This window comes from Enoplosus armatus, chromosome 6 (genome assembly GCF_043641665.1).
Source record: "Enoplosus armatus isolate fEnoArm2 chromosome 6, fEnoArm2.hap1, whole genome shotgun sequence".
Lineage (NCBI taxonomy): Eukaryota > Metazoa > Chordata > Actinopteri > Centrarchiformes > Enoplosidae > Enoplosus > Enoplosus armatus.
The window spans coordinates 13,106,682-13,134,654 of NC_092185.1; the positions used below are offsets into that span (position 1 = coordinate 13,106,682).

At 40.6% G+C, this 27,973-nt stretch overlaps 3 protein-coding genes across 7 annotated transcripts; 2 read left to right on the plus strand and 1 right to left on the minus strand.

Moving 5' to 3' along the window:
- The first annotated feature begins 1,768 nt into the window (after positions 1–1,768).
- LOC139286121 (tyrosine-protein kinase CSK-like) lies at positions 1,769–15,882 on the plus strand. 4 transcript variants are annotated; one of them, XM_070906816.1, is made up of 14 exons: positions 1,769–2,103; positions 8,069–8,168; positions 8,283–8,396; positions 8,522–8,634; positions 10,967–11,186; positions 12,140–12,233; positions 12,352–12,417; positions 12,904–13,003; positions 13,118–13,208; positions 13,290–13,363; positions 14,063–14,162; positions 14,205–14,258; positions 14,347–14,433; positions 14,838–15,882. In XM_070906816.1, the coding sequence occupies exons 2-14, from the start codon at positions 8,154–8,156 to the stop codon at positions 15,021–15,023; spliced, it is 1,314 nt and encodes a 437-aa protein (XP_070762917.1). In that variant the 5' UTR covers positions 1,769–2,103; positions 8,069–8,153; the 3' UTR covers positions 15,024–15,882. The 4 variants fall into 4 exon arrangements, with proteins under 4 accessions (XP_070762917.1, XP_070762914.1, XP_070762915.1 ...); XM_070906813.1 differs by having other exon boundaries at positions 14,063–14,258; XM_070906814.1 differs by lacking the exon at positions 1,769–2,103 and adding an exon at positions 3,682–3,707 and having other exon boundaries at positions 14,063–14,258.
- Positions 15,883–16,766: 884 nt separating this feature from the next.
- mapda (N6-Methyl-AMP deaminase) lies at positions 16,767–19,947 on the plus strand. 2 transcript variants are annotated; one of them, XM_070906846.1, is made up of 10 exons: positions 16,767–16,897; positions 17,041–17,171; positions 17,449–17,509; positions 17,604–17,691; positions 17,792–17,873; positions 18,026–18,152; positions 18,493–18,573; positions 18,646–18,784; positions 18,873–18,973; positions 19,591–19,947. In XM_070906846.1, the coding sequence occupies exons 1-10, from the start codon at positions 16,853–16,855 to the stop codon at positions 19,780–19,782; spliced, it is 1,047 nt and encodes a 348-aa protein (XP_070762947.1). In that variant the 5' UTR covers positions 16,767–16,852; the 3' UTR covers positions 19,783–19,947. The 2 variants fall into 2 exon arrangements, with proteins under 2 accessions (XP_070762947.1, XP_070762948.1); XM_070906847.1 differs by lacking the exon at positions 18,493–18,573.
- On the minus strand, positions 19,553–27,744 carry nat10 (N-acetyltransferase 10). Its single transcript, XM_070906845.1, has 26 exons — positions 27,573–27,744; positions 27,274–27,396; positions 27,124–27,185; positions 26,912–27,026; positions 26,192–26,299; positions 25,886–26,019; positions 25,701–25,794; positions 25,512–25,610; positions 25,289–25,425; positions 24,753–24,877; positions 24,512–24,662; positions 23,635–23,731; positions 23,399–23,515; positions 22,986–23,087; positions 22,821–22,895; positions 22,625–22,741; positions 22,339–22,472; positions 22,197–22,245; positions 21,845–21,941; positions 21,636–21,743; positions 21,381–21,553; positions 21,168–21,287; positions 20,961–21,059; positions 20,587–20,660; positions 20,389–20,469; positions 19,553–20,297 (listed from the first exon to the last, which is right to left on the minus strand). The coding sequence occupies exons 1-26, from the start codon at positions 27,726–27,728 to the stop codon at positions 20,153–20,155; spliced, it is 2,892 nt and encodes a 963-aa protein (XP_070762946.1). The 5' UTR covers positions 27,729–27,744; the 3' UTR covers positions 19,553–20,152.
- Between the last annotated feature and the right edge of the window lie 229 nt (positions 27,745–27,973).

Sequence of the window (27,973 nt, forward strand, 5' to 3'; positions counted from 1 at the left end):
AGCTTTGAAAGTGTCCTAGTAGATTTTTATGCTGCATGGAAATGAATGCCAGTGGATGCCTTGAAGAGAAAATACATCTAGATTTATAAAACAGCAGGATGTTTAGCAGATGGTTAGTTGCGATGTCAAATGTAAGTGATTTGTAATAAATGAGCTGAAAACCACTGGTATGGTACTTTTAGTTTCGAATGTTGACAGTTTTTTAAAAAAAATCAAAGTTGTGTTTAAATGTTCTGTATATGTGGGATTCAAATGCTTTGTTGGGTGCATCGTCTTGATCTAAACTCTCAAATGATCAAGATGCAACATCCTGCACTGAGAACGCTTTTTGAGCCAATTAGATTTGGGGAGAGATTGTTGAACATTTTTCGATTTTCTTTTCATGAACTCCCCCTCTCCTGAAGTTATGGAGTAAGCCTGTTGATGTGCTCGACCGTTAGTGGTACTTAGCCACAAAACTGAAGACTGAAGTATAGTTCAAGAAGAGCTGCTTGTTTTGTGCTGCTTCTTGAAGCCTTGTCAGAGGGGTTGTAAGCATCTCTACTGCCAGATTTTTTTCACAATAAAAGTCAAACCCTTTGCTTGTTCTTTAATGAGATCACATTTGATTTGATATTTGAAATGTGTCCAGAACAGAGGCTGTTGTATTAGGTTCTCCAATCTTTTCTGCACATCCATATTGTGCACATTATGTCCTCTAATCTCATATCATGGAGGTCAGCGTAGTCTAGAAAAGGCTGAACCCAAGCAGTTCACAGCTGCAGAGGTTACAAGTCATCAACTTGGAATATGGCTTCTCCTGTGGTATTTTGTCTCAGCAGGATTTTAAAATATTTGCATTATTATTTGTTGTTTATTTTTTCTCAGTGCACATCAGCCTGCACAGGGTTCACACACTGACTGGGTAAAAAGTTAGTTTCATGCACAAAGGTTTTGTCCTTTCTCCAACATTCCTCCGGCCTGATGTGTTGTGTCACATCTGTTGAGACAAGTCTGGCTCGGAAACATCAGCCAGCGTTACTGAATGTGAACAGGAGATGTTTCTCTGTGGCCGCCAGGAGGCCATGACGCCACACTTTCGGTGGCTCTTCCTTATTCTGTTGTAATGGCAGCTTTCTGTACTTACTAGCATTTCCTCCCAAGAATAGTGTTATTTCTCAACGAAATGTGAACGTTCAGAAACCGTGTGGTGATCCGACTTTTGACCGGAGGGCATCTGTTTGAAAGTGAAATTGTTTAAACGCGGGTTATGCTTGTTGGGAGTTAGTTTACATGTTTAAAATGGTCAGATCTGCGCTGGATGTTTACTCCATACGAGATCAGCCTGCATTAAAAAATAAAAATCTGATTAAACGGCCAGTGGGAGGTTTTTGTCTAGACTGGACAACTGTCTCCTTTTGGGAGAAAGTTCACTGTCATACTGTGCAGTCCTCTTGTGTCATGTCTGCAGATTGAAACAATAAAACAAAAACTAACCACTGCTTGTTCTTTGTGGACTTTTTTTTGTAAACATTGATGATCAAATTCCTTCACAACTTGACTCAGATAGACCCAGTGATCCATTTTTAGCCAGGCTGGTTTACCAGCAACGCGCATGTGCACCGCACAATCAAGGTGGGGCAAAAAAAAAACTTGAATGTTTCTGACGGGGAAAAGGAGTGGGGCAGCCTGCTGTGGACTCAAAGTAGTCTGCATCGTGTTTATTTCATCGCTGCATTTTTTTTAATCCAGTTGAGTTATCACGTTTGTCTGACTCGTTTAAGTTTGTTTTCCACGGAAGAAACGTCGAGACTGCAGTTTGTAGAAAAGTTCATTTTTCATTATATACGGCTGCTTTTCCAGAAGATGTTGACAGGAGACGCACCGACGACAGTCTCGGCTGGTTTTATTGATGTACTTTTGGACTGCTGAAGTCAGTTTCGGGTCACCTGAGACAGATTTCACTTCCTCATCAGGACTTGTGGTGCTTTGCGCCTCGACATTAACTGTCGGCTGTTTGCTTGGATGGGACTTTGTCTGCTGTCGCTCAGATGAAAGCGGACGTCGGGCTGTAGCCGAATCACCTGTTGTTGCCTTAAATCTCTCGGTTTTGCCTGCAAACAGGTAAGATTTTTTATTTTGGAGTGGCTCATAGAAACAGTGGAGCTGTTATCTTGTGGCGTGCCTCTCTAAAATATAGCTAACCTGTAGGCCTGTCCGCCTGTGCACTTTATACTTTATACTCATGTACAGTGACTGACAGCTGTGATGACGTTAAATCAGAAAGCATTCGGGTTTGGAGGCTGTGACAAGCGGCAAATACATAATAACAGAGTTTATATATATATGCTTCATTATATATGATGAATGCAGCTCCAAGTGCTTTAAAGTAAAACAAAAATAGACTAAACAAATAAGTGCTTTCATGATAGACGTGGCCTTGTTAACATCCTCCTCCTTCAAACTTCTGCCACTTCCTCTGGCTCCTGGGGTGCAGCGGTTGCATCACGCATCACGCTGCTCTCCGCGTTGCTCTTTCACAACATGGCAGATAATGTTATTGATAATGATCACGATGTTCTGTTTGCTCAAGATGCTGTGCATGCACGAGAACTGTCACAGAGCCTGGGATGCTACTGCCGCAGTTTTTTGAAGCTGCTCCTGGCTCTGTAAAGCTGGCTGCGCTTGCAGAAATGTGTGAGTTGCAGAGGGTTGTTGTGAAATGAGAATGCCTCTCAGTTTGATATTGCTTTTTCTCATTTAGTCTGTCATTCTCAGGAAACAATCAGTCACAAACTTGGAAAAGCCTGCAATGCATTTAAAAGCAAGTGCCAAACAGAAAACAAAAGTTCACTGAAAGCCGTATTTGTCCGGGAGAGGAACTGAGGACTTCTTGGGTCTATTTCGGGGTGATGCCCCTCTGGCTGAGACAGGAATTCCCTCAAAGGTCAGCAACTTTCTGAAAAAGAGTCTGGTGCCTTAGAGCCTTTTCTATGGAGGTTTCGTCTTTTAGAGTGTGACAAAACTGTCAAGAAGGATTAAACTGGTGAAACAAGATGAAGAGAGCTCATGAAACCACAGCAAAGCATAGCTGCTACCCTGTAATGTGTCATGCATGGCTGCATCAGCAGAGCAGCTTTGCACTGCATGGTGTGCACAGCACTGCAGCAAGGAAGTGTCCGTCCACCGCTCAGGCATGGCAGCTTTTGCCTTTCATGGTGTTTTTTGATGAGTTTACTTTGTAAAATCATCAGTTACCCAAAGTGTGAAGGCCTTCATTGTGTTGTTTGAACTTTGGATGGGAGTAAAATGCAAAGTTGACTGTAATGACTGGATGCCAAAATAAGTGGGATTTTCCCCTGACTGACATCATTGATTTTTCTCTTCCTGTTACTCTGATAACAACCTTGTTTTTCAGTGTTAAGTTTTGTGTTTATTTATGATAAACAGGGTGCACTTTTAGGTGTATACCCTGTCATTTGCTTTCATGCCATTTATTACAGAGCCCCACAGGCGAAACTGACAGCCATTAAAGTGATACAATGACGGCTTGTACTGCAGGGCCTCGCGCTGAACTCGTACTTCCGCTCTTACGTCCTGCAGACAGTTGTTTCAGTGAGCGGTGCTGCTGCACCGGAGTCCAGCTGTTGTCCCGGAGGCAGAGGTGATTTCCTCCTCTGAGGCTCCTCAAGAACATCTGCAGGCTGTCAGACCCAGCTGGGTGAACGGTTGGCATGCAGTTTTTCTTTCTGTGTACATTTCTTCTCACCACTCGGTGTGTTGGTTTATATACCTACCAGATAAAAGCTCAGTGGATATGGACACACATCATTGTTTTCTTCTCTCAGCACTCGGCTCTGCCACCCTGCTGCTGCAATGGTGATGATAACAGGGCAGCAGCATCAAAGCGGCCGCAGAGCATCCAGAGGCTGGAGGGTCTTGAATGAGGGGCAGATTACCCAGGACCCCTGCTGCACATAGAGGAGGGATGCACACAGCTAATAACACAGACACAATGCTCATTGAGACGTTCTTACTGCAGGATATCCAGTGGTGGAGGAAGTAGAAAGAAGTAAAAGTATCAATACATTAATGTAAGAATACGTCATCACAAGTAAAAGAAGTATGCAAATTATTATCAGCATAACACACAAGTATCAAAAGTATTCGTTACAAAAATGGCCCCTGTGACTGATATATTATTACATATGACATTATTAGACTGTTGATACTGACGTTGTAGCTGGCCGAGCTGGAGCTAACTTTAACTACATTATAAACAGTTCGGTAGTTTCGTTCAGTGGTCAGGCCCCTTCAAAAGGCCACAAGATAAATCCGAGGGGTCATGAGGTGATTAATGCAGTATGAAAGAAGAAAAAACAAAGTTCTGATGCACATTTTTATTCATTTTTTGGACTTTTTTGTAATCTTTTTGTGTGGAACATTGGAGAGTTTTACCTTTTACCTTTGAGCCTTGAATACTTAATAAACCATCTGAGACGTTTTGAGGAGATATGTCTCTTTGGTGGAACTGCTAACGACAGACATCTGAAATGTGAGTAAGTAGATGCTGCCTTTTTGTAAGACAACCAAAAACAATTGGAGCCACTGATTTCCTCACTACACGACACCACAGCAGCCTTTCGCAACACCTAGCATGATCAGCATTTTCACCTCAGACTCCGTCTGCAGATAGACGAGGGAGTGGCGGATTTTAAACAAGGCCTGAGAAGATATTTTACATTCCTGTCCTGTCTTGCTTCGCGCAGTCAGGCTACCTCTGATTTGTACAGTTTAGACTATGACTGACTTGCATAAGACAAGAGTCAAATGTTGATCAACTGCTTTGGTTTGAACAATAGGATTGTTATAGATGCCATGAATATGCACATCGGACTATAATAGCTGTATGAGCTTTGTTTGAAGAGATGTGACACCTCTATTTATTAGTTACTTGTTAAATATGGAGTAAGTTTGTGCTCTTTGTGTTCTTTCCTGACTCCATTCAGGTTCAATGTGTCACAGAGTTTCGCTGGTTTCCTGTTGTAGCTTATGTCATGCATTGCTTCTCCTGTCACAGACAACATCTCTCAATCGGATGTACTAATTCACTGCTCACAATCACTGTGTCATGGCGCTGTCCGGTATTTGTGAGGTTATTTTTTTGTCCATGTTTTAAAGTAAAATTCACATGATAATATATAATAACTGAGCAGAAGACACAAGTTGATTGTGCTCGCAGAATAAAATGATCATATTTCCAGACCTGCAGAACTGAAGCGTTGCTGCCCTTAAAGCCACTCACTGGACAGACTGATGATGATGGACTTCTCAATGAGACGGGGGTCAGTAGAAGCCCAGGGGTCCGTAGAAACGACTCACAATGACGGCCTTGTCCACTTCCTGAAAAGAGCAAGCTGTGGTTCCATGTAGAGCTCTCTGGAAATGGCAATGTGACACCATGACAGACTGAGTTCTGTCCCATTCAATCAGCTGCTGGTGGCCTGCTGCTGAGATGCATTCACTGTCCCAAAGAGACGAATTAATATGTGCTGTTGTGTGTCAGATCCAGTCCTCACTTCGTGAGATCATTTTTCTCATTCAAAAGGACTTTGCCCAGGCATAATCTGTCGCAATCAATAAATTCTGAAAGCTTCATAGTTTTCAGAGCATTATGAGCATGATTTCCTGTTTCAAGTTGTAACTCATACTAAGATTTTAGTTGGAAGTCTGGATTTCTCACCTACATTTGACACATTTTACCCTCGCTAACAGCGAGGCTGTAGGGGGGTTGGTTGGTCCATCACTTTGGTTCAGACTGAAATATCTCAGCAATTATTGGATGTAATTTTGTGCAGACATTTATGGTCCACAAAGAATGAATCCCTCTGACTTTGGTGATCCCCTGACTTTACCTGTAGCGCCACCAGCAGGTTGGCATTTATGTTATAGTTGGATAGATTACCATGCAATTTGGCGCAGGTGGTCATGGTGTTTGTGAACTTTGGTGATCCCCTGACATTTTATCAGTGGTGGTATGAGTGTTGAGATCTTTTATTTATGCAAAAGTAGCAATACCACAATTTCAAAATACTCAGTTACAAGTACAATTCTTTACTTTAAGTTACAGTACATAAGTATTATCAAGAAAATTAAATGTACTTAAAGTATAAAAGTAAAAGTACTCACTGTGCAGCTAAAATGGCCTCTGTCGTTGTTACATTATTAAATACTATACTATTAGATTATTAATATTGATGCAGTAACATGGAAGCTGTATTTTTTTGTTGTATCTGTCTGTATGGTTTGATTTGCTGCATAACAATGCATTGTATTTTATATGCTCACTATAGGTTTTTAAAATCTTCATCAGCAAAGTAACTAGTAACTACAGGTACCCAATAAATGTAGTGGAGTAAAAAGTAGCACAACATTGAAATACTCAAGTAAGGTACAAATAACTACTACTAACTACTAGTACATGAGGAAATGTAGTTTTGGAGTCTTTGTTACTTTCCAACACTGCTTTAGATCTAGTGCAGTGGTTTCCAACCTGCAGGTCAGGATGTCCTAGAGGGGTGGAATGATTCATCAGAGGGGCCATGAGATGGTTAATGGGATAGTAGAGAATACATTTCTGATGTTTCTCTAATACTTCCTTTTTTTTCCTTGTGAAAAACTGGATACTTTTAACTTTCCAGGCTTTTGCTCATGACTCACAGGCATTTTAAACCTCTGATGCGGGGTCACCTGGAGAAATCTGTTTGAGCATTATAGCCTTAAAGAGCCACTTGCATGGCTGTAGACTCTTAGTCTTCTTTTCCTGTTATGACTCTCTGCACAATGTGAAATGTCAAAGTGTAACGTAGAAAAGATGGGGTTGGGATCACCAGAGGCAAATTGGGGGGTGTTCTTGCGGGGTTGATGGGCGTGGGAAATGTGTTCAGATAGTTTTGTCCCTCAATCCAGAAAGACAGCTGTGGTACTCCACTGGGGGACGACATCCGCCACATCCTCATCCTACTGAGTAATGGTGGTCCTCTCTGGGACACACAAGGTTTTAGTCTAACATTTGGTGTCTGTGACGAGGCTGATCATTTATTTAAATGTGTGGCATGTCGGATTATGTTTTGAATGGAAGAAAGATGCTTTTAAAAGGAGGAGTTTGGAGAATGATATCAGCAGAGTATCTGTTGTATCTTTCATGTTGCTGAGAACTCTACCCTTATATTAGAGTAAATCTAAATCTGGGCTCTCATACAGGAAGTTGATGTCATAGTAATTGCACATGTCGGAGGATGTGACCTCATGTAACGGTGACAGATCTATCGGAGTCAGGATTTTCCCTGAGCTCTGACCATTGAGCCCCGCCACCTCTCCATGGGAACTGATACAGAAGAGAGAGGAAATGGGGGAAGAGTGAGAGCATGACTTAATCCACAGGTCATCATTTCACTGTAACGGCTCGGCTCTAATTTGTTGTGCATGTATCATGGAAACGCTGCCCCGGGTGAGTCAGGCCTAAGGTTACTGTCGCAGTGGCTGCTTTATTGACGTAAAGAAACGCTGGGCTGGATGAGTCCCTCGGGCCTGGTCAGATCTCACCACAAGTTTGCATTCCAGCGTTGAAGAGAGTTATCTTGATTCCTACAAGGCGCAGCCATTGAGGCTTAGCTGGATAACCAGTGTGTCCATTTTTGGTCAATATGAACAGGGTTACCATATGGAATACGAAGTACAAAGTAGATCAGGTTTTATGCCTTTTATTCATCAGCCAGAATATTATTCCAAAATCTATGTTAGAGTATATTTCTGCATTTTTCATTGATATTATTGGTCCATCAACACACTCACTTAAACTGTTATCCTGCGTCATGGAAACATTCTGCCCCAGTTGTGAAAGTGTGATTTTAAAAAAAGAAGACGTGTTAGTTCTGCTTTCTGTATCAGCAAGTTATTTTTACTGACTGTTTGATCTGATCCTGGTCTAGTACCACTGGTCCAATCATCTTCCTGACAATGTGTTTGTGGTGAATATCTCTGAAGCGGGGGGGGCATCACAGTGACTAAATTCTGTTTCTCTTCATAGGTACTGTATGTGTGTATGTGTGTTAACCAGCTCTAATGGTAGCAGCTAGAAAACATCACCTGTGACAGGACTGAACCGCCTCACCATGACAGAGGTCCAGGTAAGATAGACCTCTAGACTACATGTCAAAACTCAGATACACAACAAGACATGTCTAATGAGTCATTCCATAAAGATGTATTTACTAATTAGTGATCTGCACATGTTCCCGCAGACTCCATGGCCACAGGGCACAGAGTGTGTGGCCAGGTACAACTTCAAAGGCACATCAGAACAGGACCTGCCCTTTAACAAAGGAGATGTGATGACTATTATTGTCGTCACAAAGGTAATGTTTCAATGACACTTGTTGTTTGTAGATGTTAAAACACATGGATTCACTTCATGTCTGTGTTGCCTATTCCACATTAATATTCATTCATTTGTACAATTTCTGACATTTTTGTGTTTCAGGATCCAAACTGGTACAAAGCTAAAAATTCTTCAGGTCGCGAGGGAACAATTCCAGCCAACTATGTTCAGAAAAGGGAAGGGGTGAAATCTGGAGGCAAGCTGAGTCTAATGCCGTGAGTACGCAGATTATGATGGTTTATTTGGTTCTGATGTTATCTTTCACTCTCAAAGCTAACAGGATTAGGTCTATGTATCTTGTGTCTGTATCCCAAAGGTTGCCACCACACCAGCTTTGTGTGGTGTCTGCAGCGATGGCTAAAATAGCTCGACTTTGCCCTCTTCCTATGGCTATGTGCCTGCTGAAGGCAGATGGCCTATTTGTCGTGGCAGTGACGCTGTAGTACTGTGAATGGAGACCACAGTTGGGTCGGGCTGTATTGTAATTGCAGTTGCACTCGTGTCTGTTTCCAGCTCAGCTTTGTGTGAACGCTGCTCAGTTTCCTGTTGTTTTCTTTTCTACCTCAGACTGAAGTAACCTAAAAAATGTCCCCATTTGTCCACACGAAGGGTTTCCACGTGCATGCATGTGCGCATGTGTATAAATGACGGCTTTATTTATAGAGCCCTTGATCACAAAATGATGTCTCGAATGACTTCATGAAGACAAATCTCACTAGACCAAAAACCCAAAAGAAAATCAATATGAAACATAATATGACAAAATATAGCCTTTAGGAAGACGTAACAGCATTGGCCCTAAATGTATGTATATTCATAGACATATAATGTCTTGTTTATACATACAGAATAGTGTGGCTAACCTTCAATTCTCTTGTATAGCAACACACTGAAATATTATGTTAAAGAGCAGACAGGAACGTTATCATATAAAATGCAGATGTCGTTATTGTAAATATCACCAGTAATGTGTGACAGGATTATAAAGGGGATCTAGGGGCCTCTGAGTGGAGGCAGCTTTATGTCTATAAAATGTGACATCCCAATAATACAGAACTGAAAGGAAAACTGCTTCAACAAACCTCTTCTTACAACTCAGAGGGACGCTGCTTCTGTGTCTGTGCCTTTGTCTCAGCTTTCAAACAAGGTTTTCTGTGGGATATTTAAATGTAATTTTCTCATGGAGCCAGATGCAAATTAATTTACTGTACCTTCTGTTACCCTGTCCATAACAAAACTGTTCACAGTGGATATGCAAATGACGTATGAATGTAATCTATACCTCTGGATCTTCAGAACAGTATTTGCTTTATTTGCATTTTGGGCCCATTTAAGGTTAATAATAACATTATGAAGTGCAGTAAACAAGTAAAGATGAACGTTTCTCAAAGGCTAGTGGAATAAATAATAATCAGCAACACAGGCCCAAAATAGCATTTCCTTAGTAACAGGAATTATAATTAACATATTTGGGTTTCCCTGCTTTTACACACTGATGTCGGTCTGATTAATAGTTCTTAAAACAGTCAGAGGCATCCCTTCAGATGCCAACAGAGGAAATATTTAATAAAAACAAGAGAAGACCAACTGGATCAAAGGCTTTTTATAAATCAGTGAATATGAAGGTGCAGTGTTCTTTGTTGTCTTTATTGTTAATCAGATCATTTAAAACTAAAAGCTCAGATGGTGTAGCGATGGGCATTAAACCAGACTGATGTGGAGAACGGAAAATAATACCTTCAGCTGATTATTGACCAGCGATTCCAGGATTTGTCACAGGCAGGAAAAATCAGCTGTTTATTTAATAGCTATGTTTTAGTCAATTTCCATTTTATGCAACTTTATACTTCTACTCCTATCTCAGGGGCAAATATTGTACGTTTTACTCCACTACATTTGTCTGGCAGCTTTAGTTGCTTTTCAGATTATAATTTTTCATACCCTCCCAAAGCTGAAAACAGGGCAGTTTTTCTGAGCTCATGAAACGTTGCCTTTTAAGAGATACGTGGTTCTCACAGGACAGAGACGATGAAGTAATTATAATTTGCTCAAACTTAAACAACCAGCAGCAGAGGAAAATGCTCCCTGTCAGAATTTTAGTGATATATAAAACAGTACTGATTGTGCTGATAATATTTTATATATAATATTTAGTCTGCCCTGGTTGATATAAATGGGGTGGAAATGTATATTATATATTAACACAATATTAGAAACACTTACCTGTATAACGCAGTATAATTCAACAGCACTAACAGTAGCTGCTGAAATGATTATAAAGTTGAAGCCACACCTCTCCAAAACAGTTTCAACAAAAACTGAACATTGCAATCTTCATGAAGGGGGGATTTCTTGCAGCACTGTTGTATTAGACTGTATTAATTTTAGATATGTGTATATGTGATGCAGACAAAATGAAGTCAGCAGAAAGGATCCAAATAGATTTCAATCATGTTCAACTGTTTTTAATTCACAGTGACGAGATGTGTTGCTGACAGAGTTGTGGTGGTCTTTTTATTTTCTCCTCTCTGGTTCTTCCTCTCTCAGATGGTTTCATGGGAAGATAACGCGGGACCAGGCAGAGCGGTTGCTTAACCCTCCTGAACCAGGCCTGTTCTTGGTGCGAGAGAGCACCAACTTCCCCGGCGACTACACCCTGTGTGTGAGCTGCGACGGCAAGGTGGAGCACTACCGCATCATCTACCACAACGGCAAGCTCACTATCGATGATGAGGGGTACTTTGAGAATCTCATGCAGCTGGTTGAGGTGAGACATAAAATCAGGTTTTGTTTTCTAAATACAACAAAGCGTATGCAGCTTTCTTCTACTGTATGTATGTCGTATTTTCCTGTTTTAGAGCCCCCGCATCTCTGTGCTACTACTTAGACCACATACAGTTCCTGGAACAAATAATGAACAGGAAGTTTCAAAGAGGAAGAGTGAACAGTATGCTGAGGTTCAGAGTTCTCACCTCAAAAAGACACTCGTCCTTTTACTCTCAAAATGACTCCTTTTCCTGTGCAACATGCTTATTTTGAACAGAAGAATACTATATATATTCTACGGAGTAAAATAGAGGAGTATGAGTAAGTTCAGTATGACCTATTTAAGGGAAAACCTTGTCAGTCGTCATTGTATCTTTTGCTAATTTGACTATACAGCCCTCTATTGGTCACTCTGAAGCACTGCTTGCTGAGTTTTATTGCTTCTGAACTGTAATGCTGGTGTTTGTTTTTTTTATCATATGTATTTTTATTGAAGCTCTGTTAGTGTATGCTTAAACCTTCCATAAAATAATGCTGGTACAACAGAACATGGTGAAGAGTGTACAAGCTGACAAAACAACAGAAAATCTAAAGAGTGGAACATAAATTAAATAAATTAAGAGAGCAAATGAGGAGAGGAAAATAAAGTAAACCCACAGCTGTACCCAGTAGCCACCACAGATCCTCTAAGAGATATTTTATAAAGAGTGAGAATTATCATTCGAATTGGTATGGACTTCTTCCAAAAAAGCAATCAAGGGGGACCAAATATCCCTAAAAGCTTCAAGTTTGTCCTCCAGAGCTAACCTGATTCTGTCCAGATGGAGGGTACCTGACAAATCCTTTAGTCAATGATGCACGTAAGGTGGATCTGGTGTTTTCCTATGCTCTAGTTTAACTCCAATTTTCTTTCCTTAAAGTGGTGTAATGCTGGTGTCTCCACTGTATTTGTAGCACTACACCAAAGATGCCGATGGCCTGTGCACCAGACTATTAAAGCCAAAGCTAGAGGAGGGGACGGTGGCTGCCCAGGATGAGTTTTCCAGGAGTAAGTCTTTGTTCGTCAGTCCCGCAACTACATCGCTGCAGCCTTTTCCTTTATGTGAAGCGTGTACGGGCCTGTTATGTTTCAGCTGCATGTTGTTTCCTCTTTAAACGGCCAACAGGTGGCTGGTCGATGAACAGAAAAGACCTCAAGCTGCAGCAGGTTATCGGGAAAGGAGAGTTCGGAGGCAAGTAGCTTCAGATTTACATTTTATAACTTTTGCCAAGTTTACACTGTGACCCACTTTTATTTTACTGCTTACATGCGGCAGAGATCAGATCAGACATATAATGAACATGTGAACAGGGAATAGAGAAAGAACATGACTGGTTTTATTTTTTATTTTAGTACGTTGTGTAAACAAGTATAGGTAAAAACTGATTATATAGAATTTGTATAAAGGTTTTGATAACTACATTGAATACCAGGTCAATAACATATTCCATAATGTACTGTATGGTTTAAGAAGTTTTTGTTGTTGTTGTGTCAGGAAGAAGGGTGAATAACGGTAGACACTGTTAAATGTGAGTTAACGGAACCTTAACAGGACCAGCTGTTATTCAACAAAAGGAGAAATGTGTTGTTCCTGCTAAATGTGTGACTATATTTGGTCAGATTAGGGTTGTATGCAGTTTCACTGGTCATGAATTCTTATTGTTTGTGATCATTCCAGATGTCATGGTGGGAGACTACAGAGGGACTAAAGTAGCAGTGAAGTGCATTAAAAATGATGCTACAGCACAGGCCTTCATTGCAGAGGCTTCTGTCATGACGTAAGGAAAATTACGTATTTTGTCGCTGTGATTTTCTTTTTCTTTTTATAAACATGTTATTTAGTTTACATGTTACTTGTTTATTCATGTCTGTGTGCTCCTCTCCTTCCTTAGGCAACTACGGCACGTTAACCTGGTGCAGCTGCTTGGAGTGATTGTAGAGGAGAACGGGAGTCTGTATATAGTTACTGAGTACATGGCCAAGGTAGGTGGCAGACTGTGTGTCTGATGATTTGTCAACCTCCAGAGTACTGTTACAAAGATGTCACATGTTTGTTTGTTTCAGGGCTGTTTGGTTGACTACTTACGTTCCAGAGGCCGGACAGTACTTGGTGGAGATGCTCTCCTTAATTTTGCACTGTGCGTATGACTGCAATTTTCTACAGTATCCACATTTATACTGTAGTAAAAGTAGATTGTAGAGTTTGTGACCACTAGTGGCGCTGTGGAGCAATGTTTTGATGAGCGGGTCTGCATTGTTTGGATGTTGTGCTCTACCGGCATGCACATGTGAAGGCGTGTGAAGCATTACTCTGGCAACTGTAGAAGGCGGAAATGCAATCGCAACTAGCTAATGCTTTGTCCATTATCTTTTCTTTTTTACACATTTAGATCTCAAAATATGTATTCATTATGCTAATATGGTTGATTTAGCTCCCAAATGTAATGTCTTTAGGAGAACTCTGGAAGCATCTCATCAGTAGCTCTCTGTGCCTGCTTGTGAAAGCATTCAATGTGTTTGTAAATTAAACTCGCCTACCTCAAAAAGGGACCGTTACTACCGAATGAAAGGGACAAGAACAGCTATATGATGTCCCTCAGTTTCATGCAATTCCACATGTTGACAGCTGGTGAGGTTTCTGAACTATAAAAGGCAGCAATGCACCAGTAAGAGAGAAGAAGAAATCAAATGGTTATTTATCCGCATGAAAACTCCACAGTGTGCCCTTTAAGATTGTCCATGTTTTGTTCGGATCATCAGGAAATTTGCACGTCATGTTTTTGAGAGTTTAAAGATAAATGTCCTACAGGTTTTGAACTTTTCTCGTACTTTCACAGAGACGTCTGTGAAGCCATGGCGTACCTGGAAAACAATAACTTTGTCCACCGAGACTTAGCAGCCCGCAACGTTCTTGTGTCAGAAGACAACATGGCCAAAGTCAGTGACTTCGGTCTGACCAAGGAGGCCTCTTCCACTCAGGATACTGCTAAGCTGCCTGTGAAGTGGACATCACCAGAGGCCCTCAGAGAAAAAGTACACAGTTTCTAAGGACTGTTACCATGTCGAGTTGTGTGCTTTGCTATCTCTACCTTTTCTTACACGTTTATTTTTCTCTTAATAGAAATTTTCCACCAAATCAGACGTTTGGAGCTACGGTATTTTGCTATGGGAGATTTACTCGTTTGGCCGAGTGCCTTACCCAAGAATTGTAAGTATCACTATCTTTTTGGAAAGAGCATTTACAGTCTAGACTCTTTCCTATTGCATTAATGCTTGAGAACATATAGTGTATCATGCTAAAAGGTACAATTTTCATATTTTATTGTGACTTTTATAGAACATAAATATGTACAATGTACAAATGTGTACATATGTACAAATGTACACCATGTAAAATAAGTGTTCTTTGAAGTAATGTACATACCTCAAATTAAGTAACAGGTTAATAAAAGAAAGGAGCTACATTCCTCTTTGCTGAAATTTTGAAAAGCAAAAATGTAACTTTTGTACTGTTGTAATGTATGTAATCGTACTTCGTCATAGAGAATACAAGGGGTCACACTAGTTTTCTATCAACACTCTTTTTACCAACAACTCTTTTCCATTCGGCAGCCATTGAAAGACGTTGTGCCTCGAGTGGAGAAGGGATACAAAATGGACTGTCCTGACGGCTGTCCTGAAGTGGTGTATAATATCATGAAACAGTGCTGGAACCTGGATCCTGCTGCTCGACCAAGCTTTCAGATGCTGAAGGAGTGGCTACAACATATCACCCAAGGGATGGGAAAAAAACAATGAGAGATCTGACAGGACAGACACAAACAGTGACCTTCCTCTTCCTTCATTCTGACCACTTGGACCGTAGCCTGGGACGAAAAAAGTTTGTTTTCACACATTGTCCATAAACTGTTTCTGAGCGTCATCCCTCACCTCAAATTGTTCAAACTGCAGTAACTCTTCTTATTTGCCAGCTCAGATGCTCTAGTAAAATCTTTCTGAGCTGGTTTATCAAGAGTGAATGATTAACTGTCATATCTACGAGTCTTTCCATAGAACACAGAGCCACAGTGCTTCGATCTGTTTTTTGGTTGTTTTTTTTACATATTTCATGTCCTTTAAGTTTATGTCCTTGGTCATATTGGTGGCATCATTTCATTTTATGAACATGGTGACAGTAACATCATTTGACTAAGTTGACTGAATCCATGGTATCCGTTCGAAGAGGAAACACGCTTCAAAAGTAGGAATACAATTTTGATACGTCATTACTCGTGGTATTATTTTTGACAGTTTCCAGGTACACTGTTTTGCATGAATGTTGAATTATTTTGTTAAAAGGACTAAGTTAAAATAACTATAATGATGCAGCTTTATTTTTTCATTGATATATAATTTTAAGTATGTTATGCCTACTTTTGGATCCCTCTGTAAGTCAAAAAAGGAAGCACAAGTTCAGACAAATGTCACCTTTACTACTGATAAAATAACACCATTCAGCTCAGTCATGTAGGCATCATTCCCATGTACAGAATATTACAGCCGACATCAATAAATGTTTTATTTTGGGAATCTTTGGATTTAACCAAACTATCTGGATTTTGTATGGAATGAAACGGAGAATGTTTATAAATGTACTGTGTTGCCATTTTCAACAATAAAAAAAAAAAAAAAAAAACATTTTGAAATTTCTTTCTTTTTTTTTATTACATCCTAAGTATTTTCTCTTCAATATTGAATTAGTGAATATTGGTTTAAACTCCATCAGTGCGTAAAAGTGTACTGTAATATTACTTTAATACTGTACTTACAATTGGTACCAGAACAATTTTGATATTTGTTATTTTGGTTTTACAAACAAAACATGATGATGATGAAAATGATGACACTATGATGCATTATTATAGATTAAACTCCCCAGTAACATACAAAGTAGTTGTTGTAATTGTTCCATATTGACCAGCTACAGCATTAAAATGCTGCTTGTATATTAATGCATCAGTCATAATAATGCAGTTACATGTATAATTAAAATTACATATATATATGAAATTGAACATTCTGTAATGGGCCATTGTGCATAATAATACTTTTAGTATATTTTAGTATATTTTGCTCATAATATTTACTTTAACTTAAAGTCAAAATTTGAATGCAGGACTTTTACTTGTATTTCTATAGTCTGGTTCTGTTACTTTTACTTAAGCAAAGGATCTGAATACTTTTTTCGCCGCTGATATTCTTTCAGAATTGCAATACATTTATCTACATGTTAAAGTATATATATATATATATATATATATATATATAGATCTAAGATTTTTAGCTTTTAGCAGTATATGTATTTCTATCTTCCTGTAAATTATTCTGTGTGTAAGTGCATTGAAAGCAACAGAAAACCGGACACAAAGAACATCACTGAAGGAAGAATTTCACGGGATTGCAACGCCGGCAGTGGCGGAACATTGACGAGGGAACCCAAAACAAAAGGGGGCTCATTTCTTTGTTGCACTTGGTAGTGCTACAGGAAAATGTAGACTGAAAACAGAGGCAGTTTGTCAGCGTTATGTGACAGACAAGTGAACAACTCAAGGGCTCGCAGACTATCTCAGGCTTTGTTTGACTTTGTGATGGATAACGAGAGTGATGTCTTTTATCGGGAGCTGCCAAAAGTGGTGAGTCGCACATGTAAAAACGCTTCAGAAGTGAAGCGACTCGGAGGAGTTTAAAGAGAGTAAATGTAACGTTGGTTAACTAGGTTGACGTTTGTGTTGGCTAGCTAGCTACATGCTAACGTCAGCGTTTTGACTGTCACCAGGAGCTTCACGCTCACCTCAACGGCTCTGTCAGCTTCCAAACCATCGAGAAACTCATCAGCAGAAAACCGCATCTCAACATTGAACACGACATGACGGCTATCGGCAAAGGCCAGCGGAGGACACTGGACGAGTGCGTATAACTTTGTCTGTAATTCAAAGTTAAATGTGAGAGCGACTGTGTGAAAACAAACGGGTCTAACTAATTGATGATTTATTCGTCGTCATTTCATTAAATTCCTTAACCTAAGTGATGTAGAAACAATTCAGCTCATATTAGAGTAAATCTTGTTTCTATATGTTTTGTGTGAAGCAGCTGTATTCAGGCGGACAATAGTAAACAGACAATGGGAAGAGGGGTCTTTGTTAAACGGGTCAACATTAAAACAACATGGCGCGCATGTCCGCAGGTGTTTTCAGGTCTTCAAGGTCATCCATCAACTGGTGGACACGGAGGAGGATATCCTGATGGTGAGGGTTGGCTGTTTGTTCAAATTAAATCTATTTTTATCTGTGTTTTGCCCAGAATATAGCAGTAACATATGTCTCTTTTATTTCTATCCAGGTGGCTACAGATGTTATCAAGGAGTTTGCGGCTGATGGTGTCAAATATTTAGAGCTGAGAAGTACACCAAGAGAGGAGAAAAACACAGGTAAGGATGTCAACATGGAGCCTAACATTATGATGGCATGATTTGCCGTCTGGATTGTTTCACCAAATTATTAGACTTACAAGCTTTTTGTTTTTTGTAGGATTGACGAAAAGGACATATGTGGAAACGGTCATCAAAGCCATCCAACAGTGTAAAAACCAGGGAGTGGACATTGATGTCAGGTAAGCAAAGCATTTATTATTTCAGTGTGCAACAAGTCCAGAAATGTGTCCTGTATATAATGTAAAAGTGTAATGTTTTACTGTGATGATCCAGTAACTTGAGTGCTGGTCACAGTAGTGCATGCTTCTAAATGTGCCCGTTTGTCCTGAAGGTTTCTGGTGGCGATTGATCGCAGGAATGGGACTGAAGTTGCCATGGAGACGGTGAAGCTGGCTGAGGAGTTCATGTTGTCCTCTGATGGTTTGGTGGTTGGACTCGACCTCAGTGGAGACCCAACGGTCAGTCAGCCAGTTTGAGGCTTGTAGAAAAGAAAATTACAGTCTTGCTGTATTTATTACAGATATTATGCATCATTAGAGTTGAAACACCCACTAGATAGGTACTAATTAGTATTTATTAAACAGCATACTCAGAATGAGTACTTTTACTTTTGATACTCAAGTGTACACGTGTACAAGTGTATACATTTATGAAGGTAAAGTAATGAAAGTAAAAAGGTTCAAATTTAATTTAGTCTCTTACTGAAAGTGTGATGTTTTCATCCAGCTAACTGTGGGTTGCTGCTGGATTTTGCCACAATACTTACTGTTAATTAATGTAGTTTATTTTTATTTTAAGGTTGGCCATGGCAAAGACCTACTTCCTGCTCTACAGAGGGCCAAGAACTGTGGACTGAAGTTGTCACTGCACCTCTCAGAAGTATGACCACAACATGTTTTATGTTATTTGTTATCTGTGAGTGCTCTGACATTACAATAAAAACTGTTGCAGGTACCATCACAGCTGGAGGAGTCAGATTTGTTGTTGAATCTTCCTCCAGACAGGATCGGTCACGGAACTTTCTTGCATCCTGAAGTGGGTGGATCTCAAAGTCTTGTTGACAAAGTGGTGAAGAACAAGGTACCGCTGGGTAAGACTGAGATTAAATTATTAATTCTCTGTGGTGTGCACAGTAACTTGACTTGGATTTTGATTTCTCAACTTTGTTTTTCTTGTAGAGCTATGTCTGACATCAAATGTCAAAGGACAAACTGTGCCATGTTACTCCCAACACCATTTCAAATACTGGTACGAGTTGGGACATCCAAGTGTGATTTGTGTAAGTTTCCTCTCTTTGTACCTCACAGGCAGTGAAGCTTTTTTTAAACATCTAGTACACATTTTTATTGCATTGGGGCTGCATAGCAGTTAAAATATTGTGTACCAATGTGAAAACTATTGGTCATCAGTACTGATGCCAAAATTATACTTAGTTCATTTTAATATGTATAAAACCTATAACCTTTTTCAGTTGACCAATTTTGCCAGACTTCTTCCAAATATGTCACATAAACTGTGCCTCAACTCTTGGTTTAATTAATCAAATATTTAACAATAAAACTAAACATGACAAAGAATGTAACATAGCACGTGATCAAAATTGAGACCGAAAAACACTTCCTTTTAGTCTTTAGTATGAGTCAAGCTTCAAAAACGCTGTATCCTACAACTCCCATAATGCAACTCAATAGCTTCTGTCATTAGATTCCTCAAGCCTAACTACTGTTTTCGCAGGCTGAGTAGTACTCTTCATTGATATGTGAATCAGTGGAGTACACCTTTAAAAAAAAAACAAAAAAAAACCCCAAAACCATTTATGTGGAAGCTGAGATGACACCGAATGGTGAGAAAATCAAAGTTCACCATCAATGATTTTTATTCTTTGTCACGTTACAGACTGATGATAAGGGAGTCTTCTGTACAGACTTGTCTCAGGAATATCAGCTGGCAGCTTCCACGTTTGGTCTCAGTCGTGAAGCCGTATGGAAGCTCTCCCAGCAGGCCATAGACTGTATCTTCGCACCAGACACTGTGAAACAGCAGCTCAAACAGAAGTGGACTGATGTACAGCCTCAGGTGTTCAAGTGACCCGTTCAGTGGAACCTAAAGCCAATCATATACCTCACATTTCAGTTAAAAAAAACAAAAAACAAAACTTTCCATTAACTTTTTACAAGTCATTGTAGAAATCATTACATCAACTAAAAGGGAATTCTAACAATGTTTGAAATACTTGAAAGTAAATGATACTTATTTAGTACAACAAGTGTAATTGTGTTATTTTCTGCTGATATTCAGTTTCTGTGCACTCAACAAACTTGTTATGGCATAATGTGAAAATCCAGTCTTTTGGGTATCTGCATGTCCATCCTAGACATCCAAACTTCTCGAAATTGCAGCTCATGTTGATGCTGCTTTGTGCCCGCATGCTGTCATGTCACTGCAGCACTGTTCACTCTCATGCCTTCTTTCCAAATTTGCCATGCTTGTCCTTGTTCTTCTTGGATTTGCCGTGTTGCATTTCCTTCTTTTTAAGTTTCCCCTGCTGGGGAGCCCCATTGCTCGCTATGGCGTTTCCCCCGTCCAGCTTCCTCTTCTTGTCACTGTTGGGAGTAGGACGTCATTACAATCATGTTTCTACTACAACCAAACAGCCACAGATACTATTGTCAAAGATCCTGGATGTCACTGCACCTCTTGATGCTGACGATAGCTGTGTTCCCTGCTGTCTTCAACACCTGGTCCCATTCCTCATCATCTCCACGGATCCTGTACCTGTAAATACAAAAGAAAATCATTACAACTATAGTAAATATTGCCCTGTATATATTTTTTTTTTAATTCAAAATGCTAGTAATGACCAAGGCCACCCCCCATCATCCTAATACTCACTCTTCCAGGTCCATTTCCTTCACTTTCTCTACATCCTGCTTGTGTCTCTCCTCAAACTCCTTCGCTGCTTCATTCTGTTAGTAACAAATTCATGTTTCATCATTTTGTCCTCAAACAAACCCATCATAAGGTGAAGGAATGCAACTAACATTTTTTTTCATTAATGATTAAAGTGTTGACTATTTTTCCAGTTAATTGTTAGATGTAGCATTATTGCCAGGGACCAATTTTTCCCGACAAACAGCTCAAAATCGACTTTACAATGATATAAACGCAAGAAAAGCAACAGATTCTCACACAAGAAGCTGTAACCAGCATGTTTAGCATTTTTGCTTGATAAATTACTTCAAAATTCAAAATTGTTGACCACATACCAGATCATCATTAAGGCTCTTGACTGTCGGCTCCATGGAAACGTCTTTAGTGACTACCATCTGTGCCTCAATAGCTTTTTCTTGGATGCTGGTGAAGACCTGCGATAGTAAAGACCAGAACAATGGAAAGTAATAATGTTCTTGCAATAGTTTTTAAAGGCCGGTTTAATGACATCTTCTTTATTTCAAAGGATTATTAAGACTCACTTGCACAAATTTCCGGATCAGACGGTTGAAGAGGCCCATGAGCTGCGAGCTTGGGAGTTCAATTTCCTTTTCTAGCTGTTCCACTGATTTGTGCTGTAACCCTATACCCAGCAGCAACGCCTGGAACCGAACAGGAACAATCGTCAAGCATGACATTAAAACTGTATTTACGGCAAAGAAACGACCGAGACCATAACCGATGGGGAAACTTACACACTGTGCGGCCGAGAGGGAGACGTCACCGAGCTGCTTGAGGAAAAAGATGCGTGCCACGGTTGGGATCAGGTCCATAATGAGGTGGTAGTCCACCATGCTCCTCGAATATAACTCCAGACGTTTGAGGTCGTACGGGCTGAAATGGCCCGCCAGCTCGGAGCTACTGAGAGCTGCGAAGGTCAAAGAAAAGTCAGATCAGGTCTGTAAGACGCAGAGGAAATCTGATCAGGTTAGTTAGTTGAGGAGTCTTACTGCTCGTCTCCTCCTTGGACTTCTTATTCTGCAGGATGCTGAGAGCCAGGCTCGGGTGGAAGCTGCTGAACTGATAGGAGAGGAGAGACAGGAAGCGCCGGCGGAAATCTGAGGAAAACAAAAACCGGATCAGTCAGACTGTAATAAACAAACAACAAAAAACAAAAAGGTCTCCAGAGGTAGAACAGGAAAAAGTTGTAGAAGTTCACCTTTCCAGAAGGCAGACAGCCACTGGCTCTGCTCTGGGGTTTCATCTGTATTCAGCTCCTTCAGCATCACACAGGAGTGCTCTCCTGTCAGGTCATTCTACATACAACCACACAACCACACACACACACACACACACACACACACACACACACACACACACACACACACACACACACACACACACACACACACACACACACACACACACACACACACACACACACACACACACACACACACACACACACACACACACACACACACACACACACACACACACACACCAATGATTACAGCATGACACAACAGCATAACAACACAAAAAACAACCAAAACTTTTTTTATACTTACAGGAGTTTGTCTCAAGTAGACTGGAGTATAACCCGCTTTCTTCCAGAACCTGTCAGGTTGCAAGAAGAGTTTGTGACATTTCTAAATCTGCAAAAATATGATTGAATATTAATAATCATTTCTCCATATTCAAGAGACTAACTTGAGCAGCTTTGCAGTAAGGCCATAAGAAACTCCTAGATAGTCCAGTCTCTCGGCTCTCCTCTCATTCAGCTTCAGCAGCAGAGGAGGGAGCTCCTTCCGTGGAGTGATCACCTCCTCCAGCAGACTGACGGCCTGAACAACAAGAGACAACAACAGGGCTACTGTCACAGTGTGCGTTTAATCTGCCTGATCTAATCTAAATTATATCCATTTTAATCTAGTTACACTTCATGTGATGTCTTTTAAATACAGCTGGATACATTTTATGTCTTTAACTGTGTTACCTCACTGCTGACGGAGGTGATCTCATTGTGATTTGAGCCTGTGCTCTCATCCATGGTGGGGAACTTGCCCTCATAGTACATCTGCAGCAGCTGGAGAGCTCTGGAGCCGTAGCCCATCTGGTGGACAGGATGAAAACCAGTTACATACACGTTGCACGTTCATTAAAAACAAATTGAGGCCTTTGCAAATTCTTACCCCTTGGTAATCTGGATTGACAGCTATTCGCACCACTCTGCCCCCAGAGAGGCTTCCAAACTCTGGGTCTTGGAACTGCAAAGAAAAGAGCAGAAGATTTGTGTTCACGCAGTGGAAACCTGAGCTGCAATGATTTCGTCAAAAGCTTTGTGACCGGTGTGTTACCTGTTCTGACACCGTCCAGGGAATGAGGTCACCAGAGGCTTTCTTTCCTCTGGACAGACTGTTTAGGATGGACTGCCGAGATATTTCTCCCTCCAGACACACCTGAGGGACCAGAGAAGAACAAATGTACGTTATGAAAAACAAAAGAACACAGAAAGTCAAGTCAATAAACAGTTGTTTATCACAATAGGCAAAAAAATAAAAAAGGGAGGCCAGAGCTCGTCTCTGAATGCTTTAAGTGAATGTTGTAAATAAAGGAATGGCTGATTTGGTGGAAGTTACAGCAGGTCTTTTCTGAACTCATTGGGACAGATTTGTAAGAAGCCTCTTACCACAGCTGTTTGCTTTCAAATTCATGGAACTGGCCATCACTCTTGTGCCCATTAGAAACACAGAACTTCATCAGGTCTTACCTGCACCACAGCGAGGACCTCAGGCAGCGAGTTCTGTGTGGGCGGAACAGGAGGCAAGAGGCAGAAGAGGTGATGGGCCGGAGCGTCGGACAACATCTGCAGGTCATTTGGTGAATTCTGGATCCCAAGAAAACATTGAGTCAGCAAACAAACACAAAGATGACACAACACTGTGTGTAGGACGTGATGCTCCCTGAGGAAAAGCAAGTTACGTGAATACAAACTAATGATATCACCTTGTAGTGCGACGCCACGTAGAGGGCCATCAACCTCTGCAGGAAAGCCTCAGAGGCCTTGTGGTAACAGAACAGTGTGTCTCTGTTCACGTAATATCTGGACAGTGTGGCTCAGGACAAACAGACACTAGTTTTGCTTCAGACTCACGTGTTGTCTATAGGAGTGCGTCACTTTAGATACACGGTTTACTGTGTAATATAAAAATAATACAGATTTATTACAGAGAACAATCTGACATGCTGCAATTCAAACCTGATTTGATCTGATTAGATTCACTTTAGGTCAAGGGTCTGACTGCCAGTAGCAACATAAGAAAAGATGAGAAGCAGAGATCTCCAAGGTTAGTAATATCTTCAATATTCAAATATTTGAAATGGAGATTTGTGGACTTAACAGGAGCACTAATTATTTGTTTTTTTGACAGCTTATTGATTATGAAATGATTTTTATTGAACTTTTATTTAACTGGGTTTGGGTCTGTGGTTTTGAATCTATGAAGCTGCACCTCTGACTTGTATACATTTTTAAAATACTAACTGGTTCAAGTTGACTGTCAAGAAAAAATGCAAAACATTCGCTAGTTTCAGCTTCTTGCATGTGATGATTTGCCATTTTTCTTTGTCTTATTTGATAGTAAATCGAATATCTTTGGGATGTTCGACTTCACCTTGGGCTTTAGGAATTTGTGATGGGCATATTTCTGTATTATATTTAACCCAAACGATTAATCTAGAAATAATTGATCAAAGATGAAAATAATCATTAGTTGCAGCCCTACTCTAAATGCTTGTGTTCACTGAAATGTCGCCAGAGGAACACTTTCATTTTAACCTGGTGTTTAGACCTTCTTAATACTGATAAGTACATCAAGGATACAGGTCACAAGTCTGTGGAAGAGGGCAGCCAGAAATGAGTCTGGGTATGTTCAGACAGTCCAGACAGAGCAGATCATTCAGCCACTTTTCTACAGCGTCCCCTGGAGCGTACCGAATGGACTCGTGGAGTGAAACCTCATGGAGAGAGCGAGCTGTGTATGGAGACAAGTCGGTCAGTCAGATGATGTGACACACACACACACACACACACACACACACACAGAGTAAACGGAGGTATTTACCTGCTGCCAGCCTCGCTGTGTTGGCGGTCCTGTTCTCGGCTGACATGCTCTGCTGACTGTCTGCACTCTGCTGCCTCAACTGCTGAATCAGTTTGAGGGAAAGCGAGCGGCCAGTGCCTTCATACCTGCAGAGATGAAGGAAAACAGCAGTCAGAATATTAACTATTTTGATAATTAATTAATCGTTTAAATCATTTTTGAAGCCTGAATATTTGCCAATTAGTCTTCTATTACACTAAACTGAATATCTTTAGGGTTTGGACTACCGGTCGAACAAAACAAGCAATTTGAATATGTAAACTAAGAAAAAAATAAAAATTGTGACGCACATTTTTCACAAATTTCTGACTATTTTTATACCAAACATTCGAGAATGCTGATGATAATGAAATGAAATAATACTGAAAATAATAATTTCTTACAGCCCTACAAACAATACTCATTATTATGGCCTCACTGGTCGTTAAATTCATATTAGTCAAAATAGTTTCTCAAAACGTCCTTGTGTGTAATGTTACTCATACACTATTACTGACCCGTTGATGGTGGAGGCCATGAAAACCAGATAAGGCCCCAGCAGTTTCTTCACCAGAGGAAGAGGGATGGCTGCAGCCTCGTCAATGACAAGCAGTTCAGCCTGGCCCAGCTTCACTGCATCGCCTGGGTGGATGTACTGTTGGTCACATGAGCAGGGAGGTCAGATGTGTGGATTTCACTTACAGTTGTAAATAACAGGAAAAGGTCAAGAGCGGTGTTTACCTGGATTGTCTGCCGATGCTCTTTGAAGATGTTCACCCGCACCACAGCTTTGTTGAACTCTGGATTCAAAGACTGGATGATTTCATAGTCGAGATGCTCCTACAAATGCAAAGGGGGATTGTGAAGCAGTACGTGCTCACAACATCAACATAATGTTGCTGATACAGAGGAGGTTTTCAGGCAGCCTACCTGATACTGCAGAGCATCAAAGCCTTTGAAGATGAATTCAAACATGGTGTGGAGGTTGTCCGGGCTCGGTGAGGTTACAAAAATGTTGGAGTAGCTGTAAAGAATGTCAGGCAAACATTAGCAAACTTTTAAAACAATATGACTAAACTGATATGTTTGTTTGACATGATAAAACTAATCTGTACCCAAAAGCCACAGCTCCAGCGACAGCCAGCCCCAGTGCTGCAGACTTGCCTCGACCACGGGCAGCAGTCAGAGCCACGGTGCTCCTCAGAGTCTTCTCTGAGATCGCCTCAATGAACTTCAGCACTCCTTTGGCCTAGAAGACAATACAACCCTTTAAAATGACATCTATTAGGCCTTATAGGCCGACTATTGAAGTGTCATTTTATTAGGAACACTGTCATGATCTTTGCACTATTAATCATAGCATTCATCAAACGTTAGACTTGGTAAATGTGTTAAGTGGCTCTTTAGTGAGAGGTCCTGACCTGGTCCATGGTCCTGCAGCGATCCACCAGCACACCCACAGGCTGAGTGTCCTGAAGGGACTCCTTCAGATCCTTCAGCTCTTGTTCCCGTGGAGACAAACCCTCCTCCTGAAGGGGATGAGACAACTGGTCAGAAATCAGGGAGCACATTGCCAACAAGCAAACTTTATTTATATAGCACTTTTCAGAACAGCAGTCACAAAGTACTTAAAAAGAGATGGACAAAGCAATATAAAACAAGGACACAAACTGTACAAACCACTAAATATTATGTTGTAAAATCAAGAAAAATCGCAAGATAATATGCACATTTTAAGATTTTAAGTTTTCTGCCTTGACGTCCTTCCTCTAAAGAACTGAGGCTCCTCCAAGTGGTAACAACTCATTTAGAAAGAGGCCTGAACATGTAATGGTTTGTATGATAAGAGTAACATTTTTTTTTAATCAGTCCTGAAAGAGAGACAGGGAGCTGGAGGAGAGAAGCTAAAACCGAGCAGAGTACTGTGTGATCTACATTTAGTACAAATACGCAGTGAAATGTGCTTTTTGCTTTCATTATTGTGGCTCTCCATTGTGCATATAGATTAGAGGTGCAAGCAAAGATTATTTTTCTAATCAATAATCTATCAAATATTTTTTGGGATGAATTGTTTCGTTTATAAAATGCTATAAAAATGTATTCGATTGAACGGCCAATTCTTTCTACTCTAATTTAGTCACCTGAGTCTTTGGAGGAACGGGCCTGATGTTTGCCATGTGGCTGGAGATTGGCAGGATGTTGAGCTGGTCATCAATGACAACACAGTTTTTACAGGATGCAAGCGACAAAATGAACCTAGAAACAGTAGAAACACATTCATAACATTGTTAAATGATCATTCCATTGACTAAAAAAAACTCCCAAATCCCATGAAAGCCAGAGGAGAACTCACCTCTCATTGAACCTTCCCACCACATCCTGATGAGCCTCAGTCCTGTATCGAGAGTGCACGTCCTGCATGAAAACAAGCCACGATGAAACCAAACCCTCTCACTAACAAACAGACTAACATGTGTGGAGATGGAGCAGGTTACAGACTTACCATCGTCATAGTGTACAGCTGCTTGAGAGAGTTCATTGTCCTCAGCAGTAACACCACAATACCGCCTCCTTCTACAGTCTCAATAGTTCTCGCTAAGAGATTGGGAGTGACAGCTTCAAAATCCTGTGCAACACAGAAAGAAGAGAGTCAAATATATTGGCTCAACTTTATATCCATCTACAGCAGTCGTTCCAAAACTTTTTTAGGACCCAATAAAGTTAAGCGTCTTTCCTGTTACTTCCGACCCCTTTGATATATCTTGGGACCCACTGGTCTGCAGCCACAGAGGAGTAACTCACCTGCAGGACGCACATGCCGAAGGTGTTTCCCAGGATCTTGTGTGTCTCATTGTAGTAACAGTATCGGATGTTGGTTGCAGCGACGAAGAGTTCAAACGGGTCATCTTGATTCAGGTTCAATGTGCCAGTTTTTATCTTCTTTTGCAGCTGTCTCATGCGCTTCTTTCGATTGCTGTTTTTGTGCGACATTTTTGACAAATCAGACACCCCTTTCTCTTTTTTTTTGACAAAACAAATGGCAACCAGCTGAATCTCTGAGGGGAGTTTACACTCACCTGCTGAATCCTAGGTCCTTTTTGTAGCACCAGAGTACAGAGGGTCGTGCTCTGACGGCGGCTTTAGACAGCATGTGATGCAGAATGACAACCTGGACCACAGACAGATTTAATGGGTTTGATATC

Coding starts and splice junctions, on each gene's coding strand:
- LOC139286121 (XM_070906813.1), top strand. Junction 12,418..12,903: donor CGGGAAAGGAGAGTTCGGAG/GCAAGTAGCTTC, acceptor TGATCATTCCAG/ATGTCATGGTGGGAGACTAC. Junction 14,434..14,837: donor GAGTGCCTTACCCAAGAATT/GTAAGTATCACT, acceptor TCCATTCGGCAG/CCATTGAAAGACGTTGTGCC.
- mapda (XM_070906846.1), top strand. CDS start 16,853: ATGGATAACGAGAGTGATGTCTTTTATCGGGAGCTGCCAAAAGTG. Junction 18,785..18,872: donor GAAGAACAAGGTACCGCTGG/GTAAGACTGAGA, acceptor TTTTTCTTGTAG/AGCTATGTCTGACATCAAAT. Junction 18,974..19,590: donor GACATCCAAGTGTGATTTGT/GTAAGTTTCCTC, acceptor GTCACGTTACAG/ACTGATGATAAGGGAGTCTT.
- nat10 (XM_070906845.1), bottom strand. CDS start 27,728: ATGAGACAGCTGCAAAAGAAGATAAAAACTGGCACATTGAACCTGAAT. Junction 27,186..27,273: donor AGCTGTACACTATGACGATG/GTAAGTCTGTAA, acceptor GTTTTCATGCAG/GACGTGCACTCTCGATACAG. Junction 20,298..20,388: donor GCTATCGTCAGCATCAAGAG/GTGCAGTGACAT, acceptor TACTCCCAACAG/TGACAAGAAGAGGAAGCTGG.